The 8948-nt window shown below is 42.3% G+C and overlaps 1 protein-coding gene and 1 long non-coding RNA gene across 2 annotated transcripts; one reads left to right on the top strand and one right to left on the bottom strand.

Annotated features, from left to right (window-relative positions):
* Positions 1 to 2: 2 nt before the first annotated feature.
* Positions 3 to 1090, top strand: LOC121843702. The gene is made up of 2 exons (XR_006081710.1): positions 3 to 996; positions 1039 to 1090. It is a non-coding gene; the product is annotated as an uncharacterized LOC121843702 (long non-coding RNA).
* Positions 1091 to 3380: 2290 nt separating this feature from the next.
* LOC121843700 (cobalamin trafficking protein CblD-like) lies at positions 3381 to 7194 on the bottom strand. The gene is made up of 7 exons (XM_042313483.1): positions 7114 to 7194; positions 6516 to 6554; positions 6245 to 6392; positions 4713 to 4933; positions 4426 to 4534; positions 3562 to 3740; positions 3381 to 3389 (listed from the first exon to the last, which is right to left on the bottom strand). The coding sequence occupies exons 2-7, from the start codon at positions 6522 to 6524 to the stop codon at positions 3381 to 3383; spliced, it is 675 nt and encodes a 224-aa protein (XP_042169417.1). The 5' UTR covers positions 6525 to 6554; positions 7114 to 7194.
* Between the last annotated feature and the right edge of the window lie 1754 nt (positions 7195 to 8948).

The raw sequence follows: 8948 nt of genomic DNA, 5'->3' as shown, positions 1-8948 counted from the left end.
ATCTAACACTCCTACCGTCATCAGCATCATGCTATCCAACAGTCTATGACATCTAACACTCCTACTGTCATCAGCGTCATGCTATCTAACACTCCACTGTCATCAGCATCATGCTATCCAACAGTCTATGACATCTAACACTCCTACCGTCATCAGTGTCATGCTATCCAACAGTCTGACATCTAACACTCCTACCGTCATCAGCGTCATGCTATCCAACAGTCTATGACATCTAACACTCCTACCGTCATCAGCGTCATGCTATCCAACAGTCTATGACATCTAACACTCCTACCGTCATCAGCGTCATGCTATCCAACAGTCTATGACATCTAACACTCCTACCGTCATCAGCGTCATGCTATCCAACAGTCTATGACATCTAACACTCCTACCGTCATCAGCGTCATGCTATCCAACAGTCTATGACATCTAACACTCCTTCTGCATGGTAGAGCAAGTAGATGTACAGTTTGATCACCAGATATTTGGTGTTATAATTTTATGAAGTTGCTTTTCTGTTGTTTAATCTATTTTTTAACCGAGACAGTATTGACGGAATCTTCTAGATTTTGTCTCATCGTAAGAAGTTCTCCTGTTATATTTACTGGATTCTATGTGCAGTATGTGATATATGTACATAGTATTTATTTTGTATAATACATTTAACAATTGTTAAATACCTGTAGTTAACATTGGATTCAGGTAGAATGAAAAGTGAACTAGGTTGCAGTGCAGTGTTTTTGTTCCTGGAGTCGTGTGATTGGTTGGTTTAGGCTGTGTGCCCACCATACCCATGAGACTGATGACTGATAATTTCCTCTCAACCCATTGGCTATCTGGCGCTGGAAGATATGACGTCAACCATAACACTACAACGTTGTAATGTTTCTGTATTTCTTACAGTTCTGTCCAATAGAAAGGTTGCCACTTATTGATTAGCATGTCATCTTGAGGATGATGGTCTAAACATCCTGTACAGATCCCATATACCAGGTTTGGTATACATTGTGTTCACCATTAAATGTATTATACCAGGTTTGGTATACATTGTGTTCACCATTAAATGTATTATACCAGGTTTGGTATACATTGTGTTCACCATTAAATGTATTGTTTGCCTGAACATGTTTCTACAGTATAAACAGTATCCACATAACCAGATAGTGTAGTTTGTGTAATGCAAGATATTTTAGATCCCACATGAGGCGTGTGGAGTCAGACTGAGGTAAGGTTTCACAGTTAAGGTAACATTAGGCAGAAATACAACGAAAGGTTTGGAGCTTAGAGGTGCAGAAAAAAAGGACCATTCTAACAGCCCTCTCTTTTTCTCACCTCTCTGCTTTCCTCTCCAGGAAGTAAAAAGGTAATGTCTTTCTCAGAGCCTCTGCATCCAGGAGGTGTAGTTTAAAAGCCTTGTGAAGGAGATTATGTTAAGCTGCAGGGGTGTTCATTTTAAAGGACATCCTTTATCTGATTCTGGCCGACAGACTGGATAGTCACAGTTCCAAACCAAACCCATCAGTCCTTCTCAAATCAGTGTTTAGCCTAAAGTTTTTAGAGGTGTGAAATGAGATGTTTCTCTTACCCAAACAACATACTCTTTGTCCTGGGAACACTTTACTAAAAGAGAAGGTCCAGAAGTCATATTTTTACTCCCAATCACGGCCAGTTGAGATACAGCCTGGATTCGAACACCTCTAGCACTGAGATGCAGAGTAACGCATTACCTCAAGGCCAGGCATATTCATTTCAATTTCTCCTAGTGTTTGTGTTCCCTAATTAGCGCTAGGAAATTAGCAAAGAGTTCATTGCATTGTCTACATTTCTAGTCGTATGCAAGGAGGACAGAGGACAAACTGAAAATCTCTTTTGGATTAGCTATTCATTATTTTGTTTAGTGTTGTGTGTTGCCTCACAAGTTGCTACTTTCGTACATACATTAGATGACTGAATGACTGAATGATGTGTGTACCATACCAGCAACATAGACATTTTAATTCATTATGGTGGAAACGTACAACAGACTCTTCCAAGACACCATATTTCTATTCCCATTGTGCGAGTGAAGGAAAACCCTGTACAGTAGCAATACTCTGTAGACACTCGATTAGTCTGAAAGTGTTAACTATATTAGACTAGATTCAATCCGTAGTGCTGAATTTGAGTGTTACAGCACGGTATAAATGTAAAGATTATTTCAGATTGAACTGAGATATGCAGCGTTTACCGTGAATGCGGAACATTGCCTTCGGAGCGATCACTCTTCAGCACCAAGGCCAGAAAAAGGGCCCTCAGTCAAAGGTAGCTAGGTGGTTTATTGGGTGTTTCTTTGGATCTCACAGTCAAAGGGATCTTCCTCAGTCAAGTCTTTATGATATCATCAGAGTCAACGTCAGATCGCAGCACTACTGTACGCAACCTACCTGTCTACTTCCAAGTACATAGTTATATAGCCTGGTCCCAGATCTGTTTGTGTCCTCTTACCAACTTAGGCAGCACTAACAGAACAACACAAACAGATCTGGGACCAGGTTAACATAGTTAGGCATGTGTCTGAAGACAACAAACCCATTAGAACTTCCTCTCCATGCTGGTGTGGTGAAGACAACGGCATAATGGGCAACGCTTTTCCTCCAAAACAATCCAGAGTGAACAAACAGAGGTCAGGGCACAAACAGTCTTTTGGATAGTGAGATACATCATTCTCACATGGTGATAACAAAATATAAAAACTAGTCCCCGTCTTCAAATGCACTTGACTGGCCTTGAAGTCTTTCCATGACGTCACTGTTAGCAGGTGCAGTGGTGAAAACAGTTCCAACAAACGTAGGTGTTCCCCTCAGGACGTGACGGATAACTGTGCAGGATCCAGAGGCCTCGATATGGAAACCTAGACGGCTCCACTCCTCCTCTTTGAGTAGTGGGTGGTTGGAGTGAGATCCAAAGAACTGTGGGACAAGACAAAGGAATGATGTGATGTGGTTGTCTTGAAGACTACATACTGTCTCCTGGAAAATATCTCAGATTGATGAAGCACAGTAAACAGTACATGAATATTACATATGTATTACACATTATATAGATATTTTGACATAAACAATTAATAAACAAATAAAAAACAGGTAGGAGAACAACTCACAGCTGATCCTGAAATGAAAACATCTAGTATCTGGGTCAAACTAACTGAAAACATCTAGAAGTCAAACTAACTGCCCAGAAAACCAGCTGTCTGTCAGTAGTCAAACTCACTGAGCAAAGCAGATTTCAGTAGTCAAACTTAGCACCACTAACAAAAACTGGTCAGAAAACTAACAGAAAAAACATCCATTATCTGTCAGTAGTCAAACTAACTGAAAACATCTAGTATCTGTCAGTAGTCAAACTAACTGAAATAACAGAAAATATCTAGTATCTGTCAGTAGTCAAACTCACTGAGTTAACAGACAAGAAAACAGTTCACCAATAAAGGGGAGGTACAGAGTAAGACCTTCAATAAGTACGCAGGCCTACAACCCTAAAAAAATGTGATGGAAAACATCTAGTATCAGAATCATTTACTGAAATTAGTATCACTGAATCCATATCAATGGGAAACAACCAGTGGACATTCCAACTCACTTTGTGAAGAAGCTGTTCTCTGTCGATCACTTCTTTGTCGATCACCTCACATCTCGTGTGTTTCACCGTGACAACAGTGATGGCGCTGGCTGGGGCCGAGGGGAAATAGGATTCAAACTCTAACAGAGGAAATGAAGAGACGTGTTACACATTCAACTGCTAGCTAGCCAATAGGCCTACAGAAAAGTCAGCTATCACCCACTTGGACAACATTAGTGACGTTAGCAATGCAGTTACTTCCCCTAGTGGACATGGCTGTGTGCAATATAAACTATCTGATGTGTGTGGGCTGCGGTTGATAAAACATGACATGAATGGGGGCCTCCCGGGTGGCGCAGTGGTTAAGGGCGCTGTACTGCAGCGCCAGCTGTGCCACCAGAGACTCTGGGTTCGCGCCCAGGCTCTGTCGCAACCAGCCGCGACCGGGAGGTCCGTGGCCTAGCAATTGGCCTAGCGTCGTCCGGGTTAGGGAGGGCTTGGCCGGTAGGGATATCCTTGTCTCATCACAACTCCTGTGGCAGGCCAGGTGCAGTGCACGGTGTTTCCTCCGACACATTGGTGCGGCTGGCTTCCGGGTTGGATGCGCGCTGTGTTAAGAAGCAGTGCGGCTTGGTTGGGTTGTGTATCGGAGGACACATGACTTTCAACCTTCGTCTCTTCCGAGCCGTACGGGAGTTGTAGCGATGAGACAAGATAGTAGCTACTAAACAATTTGATACCAAGAAATTGGGGAGAAAAAGGGGAAAAGAAAAAAACCTGACATGAATAGTTAATGTTATGATAAGTATGACTACACCATGCTACCTCTCTTCAGCAGCTCAGGACAGGTCTGTATAGAACAGTCCACATTGGGCTGATCAAAGTAGTGCTCTGCCTTGCGGACGCTCCTCGATAACATGTGACCAATTTTGCCCTACAAAGAAAAAACACGTATTCAACATATAACTCTACCAGTATGAAACATAATAGAAATGTTTTAAATTATATAAATATATTTTTGAAATGTTTAAGAATAATATCCATTTTTATTTACAATTGAATAAAGGACACGTTTCTTTTAGTTAAGGAGTTATTGTGAGTGACGTATTTACCTGAAACTCGCTGACAAACTGGGCCATTACAAACTCATGTCTCTCGTTGCTAGTAGCAGCAGTCAGAACATCAGGTACCGTCCTGTGGACTGGGCCTTTAATCCTCTGGTCTGCCATGCCTTCCAGGTGAAAGTCAAAGCCTGAGTTACCTGGCAACTGGAACCGCTGGTCCTGGGGGCCGAATGGTCCCATGTTCTCATCAGGCCATACTGTCCTAGGGCCTGGTAGGGAGAAAGAGGAGTATATTACAATAATGTTAAATCTGTTTGAAAATGTATGTTCTGCCTAACAGTAGCTGTAGTTATGTAAAGTTTGAGATCATTTTCTCAATTAAATTTTTATTGCATACAGTGCATTCGAAAAGTATTCAGACCCCATAACTTGTAACTAACCTTTTGTTGTGTTACAGCCTTATTCTAAAATTGATTAAATAGTTTTTTCCCCTCATCAATCTACACACAATACCCCATAATGACAAAGCAAAAAAAACAGAAATATCACATTTATAAAAAGTATTCAGACCCATTACTCAGTACTTTGCTAAAGCACCTTTGGCAGCAATTACAGCCTCGAGTCTTCTTGGGTATGACGCTACAATCTTGGCACACCTGTATATGGGGAGTTTATCCTATTTTCTCTGCAGATCCTCTCAAGGTCTATCGGGTTAGATGGGGAGCGTCACTGAACAGCTATTTTCAGGTCTCTCCAGAGATGTTCGATCGGGTTCATGTCCGGGCTCTGGCTGGGCCACTCAAGGACATTCAGAGACTTGTCCCGAAGCCACTCCTGCATTGTCTTGCTGTGTGCTAAGGGTTGTTGTCCTGTTGGAAGGTGAAACTTCACCCCAGTTTGAGGTCCTGAGCGCTCTGGAGAAAGTTTTCATCAAGGATCTCCCTGTACTTTTCTCCGTTCATCTTTCCCTCAAAAGTTTCCCAGTCCTTACCACTGAAAAACATCCCCACAGGCCAAATAGTTCAATCTTTCATCAGAAAGGGGAATCTTGTTTCTCATGGTCAGAGTCCTTTAGGTGCCTTTTGACAAACTCCAAACACGCTGTCATGCACCTTTTACTGAGGAGTTGCTTCCATCTGGCCACTCTACCATAAAGGCCATCAATTGAGTTTACCACAGGTGGACTCCAGACAAGTTGTAGAAACATCAAGGATGATCAGTGGAAACAGGATGCACATTAGCTCAATTTCAAGTCTCATAGAAAAGGGTTGGAAAACTTACGTAAATATGGTATTTCTGTTTGAATCTTTTTAATTAATTTGCACCGAAAGAATGTAACCTGTTTTCACTTTGTCATGATTGGGTGGTGTGTAGAGTAATGAGGGATTTAAAAAATATATAATACATTTTAGAATAAGTCTAACGTAACAAAATGTGGAAAATGGGAAGGGGTCTGAATACTTTCCGAACTCACTGTAATTACAATTCATAACTCAAAAACGCACAGGCCAAAATACGGTCACAGTTAGTCGAAAATAAACAAATGAACCAGTGTTGTGGTCGATATAGCAGTAGCCTACCTGAGTCTGAGTCCCCCCGTGACACGACAAAATAAGGCTCATCAGAACCAGCAGCTGAGAAGGTTCGTATCCAGCCCAACCTGAGTGCAGCTAGGGCCTGACGCCCTGACGACTGGGTCATCACCAGCCGGGCTCGGCCACACAGCACCTACACGGTTATTAATCAAATCAATCAGAGGAAAAGCGTCAAGCACCCTAGCTACAGTATTATAGCACAATACTATTACATTACCGTCTATTATGTGTTGTAATGTAAAGGTTTAGTACTTACACTAGTCATCCCGGTGGCCCTCTGTCACTAGTTTCACACCTGAAGATGTGGAAAGAAGATGAATACTACATGTGTGACTTTACATAATAGGACAGCTAATAAACCATGCAGCACAGACAGAATACAGCAGACAGTTGGGAAATATAATTGAATTGCTCAAACGTAAACTTGATATTGCAAGTTAGCTTGCACGGTTATATACTATGAGTGTTGTCTTAGCGATTGCGTCATATTGTTGTTTACTGCTATGCGTTTGACTATCTAGCAAGTTAAAAGGGACAAAAACAAGATGATACATACGAATTCGATACAGCTAACTAGTGTTGTTGTTGACAACTGGCAATGACAGACAGCCTGGCTATGTTGATTAGCTTGGTAGCTAAAAGAGCTGACATGCAAGTCCAGTCTTGTTTGTTTTGATCGGCTGCACTCTCACTTCCCGTTCGCGACAGACGTAAGTTTGAGATGACAATTTCATAGTTTTCAAAGTTACATTTCAATGTAAACATACACCATTACAACACGATGATATGCGTTAAGTTCCTGAAATATTCGAGTGAATGTGTGCTGTTTATGTAAAGGAACATAATGTTCTTACCTAATCAGACGACTATGTACGCTGCAGCACGTCCGCACCGTATGCGAGTTCACATGACTTGAGAACAGTATACGACGAGGGACAAACCGAGCAGTTTGATTGCATGTGTTATTAGAGGATGTCCGTCAGATGGCAGCATATCTACACGAATCAGGAAAAGTCATTAAAAAAATGTATAATGGAAAAAGCCCACCTAGGTCGACTGCTGTTCAATAAAATAACCTTGTTGAAATTGTGATAGCTATAATCACCAAAAAAGTAGTCTACTGATTACTAGACCTCTGTGCAGTAAGTAATATACTATTTGACAACTAAGGCATATCTTTTAGGGTATTGTAAATAATTATATTCAGCGACTCCATTCACCCGTCTCTCACTGAGCTGTAGGCTTGACCTCCCATAGAGATGTATTATTGCAGCCTCCCTCTTTATAATACATTATCATACAATCAGAAGGTATTTTCCTTTGCTGCCAATGATATAACCATACAGCCTACTCTATTGTGGACTGACCTTCCACCACCAGTAGACAGAGAGAAGCTGGATGTGAAGAGTCAATGTATTTTCCCCTGAGCAGACGCTTTCATCTAAACTGACTCAAAGTACCCTGAGTGCATACTGTACATTTATAGAATGTGTATGTGATCCATGTGGGAATTGAACCCACAACCTTGCCATTGCTAGCACCACACTCTTACCAACTGAGCCCTGAGTTCTGAATCTGATGACCACGACAGAGCTGAGAGCTAGCTAAGGTCAGTTGGGACAAGGGGGGACATTCGACGAGGGTATTAACATAGCCTTTCAGAGAGCCTGTCACTGTCAGGTCCCCTGTGGCCGGGAGGGTTGACACACTGAGTGACACTTTCCCAGAGCTGAGAGGAAGTGGAGTGGGGAGTTATGGGACTTTTGCTCCAGGGCTTTAGTGCTGGAGAAGGTCTCTCTCTTTCTCTTCCACCTGTCTTTCTCTCTCTCCCTGTCCCGTTCTCTCTCTTTCTCTGCGTGTGTTCATGTGACTGGTGTGCTTATCAATGTGTGTGTGAGTTCTCTCTCTCTCTCTCTCTCTCTCTCTCTCTCTCTCTCTCTCTCTCTCTCTCTCTCTCTCTCTCTCTCTCTCTCTCTCTCTCTCTCTCTCTCTCTCTCTCTCTCTCTCTCTCTCTCTCTCTCTCTCTCTCTCTCTCTCTCTCTCTCTCTCTCTCTCTCTCTCTCTTATGTGCAGATGCAGTGGAATGGTTATGCAGGGAGGCATCTGGAGGACTCAGCCTGCCTGTCAGAGTGTTTCCCTGGGATACATAAAGAATAGTACAGCACCACTCTCAGCACCACTCCAAACACTACATTATATTGGCATGGCATGCACTCTGGAGTCTAGAGGGGGTCCCACAGGGACAGGGCTGCTCTCTAACCAACAAACATGCAGAACACCTACTGAAGAACTTATATACAAGTTTTCAGGGGGAGGGGCTAAAAATGATGCAATATAGGCAATTGCGCATATTCACTGTGACTCCATGAAAATTACATCAAGGTTTGATTCTCTGCTATTAATGATTTTCAAAAGTAATTTTTACTTCAGCACAAAGTGCTTTCACAGTAGCTTTAGCAATGAGGTGGCCTTCGGAATCCTACGCAGACAAAGTTATGAGTCAGGCCGAAGGTTTATTCCTGTGCTGTCAAGCTGTCTGATAGGCCGTGCCAAGAATCAGCTATTTTCTTTCTATTGCCCATTTCATCCTCCTTGTGTGTTGTCATTAAACATTCCATCTTACTCTGGGGCATTGTATTCTGTTCATTCTATCTGCTTCAGGCAAATAACTCAAGTGATTTAGTTCCAG

Source organism: Oncorhynchus tshawytscha, unplaced genomic scaffold (assembly GCF_018296145.1).
Source record: "Oncorhynchus tshawytscha isolate Ot180627B unplaced genomic scaffold, Otsh_v2.0 Un_contig_3755_pilon_pilon, whole genome shotgun sequence".
Taxonomy (NCBI): domain Eukaryota; kingdom Metazoa; phylum Chordata; class Actinopteri; order Salmoniformes; family Salmonidae; genus Oncorhynchus; species Oncorhynchus tshawytscha.
Note: the sequence above shows the minus strand (reverse complement) of the source record. Positions and strands in the feature narration are given on the sequence as shown.

What these genes read in the sequence shown, in the direction of transcription:
- LOC121843700 (XM_042313483.1), bottom strand. An exon ending in ACGGGGGGACTCAGACTCAG is followed by an intron (nt 4,934 to 6,244) that starts GTAGGCTACTGC and finishes TCTCCCTACCAG; the next exon opens with GCCCTAGGACAGTATGGCCT. An exon ending in TCCTGAGCTGCTGAAGAGAG is followed by an intron (nt 3,741 to 4,425) that starts GTAGCATGGTGT and finishes TTCCTCTGTTAG; the next exon opens with AGTTTGAATCCTATTTCCCC.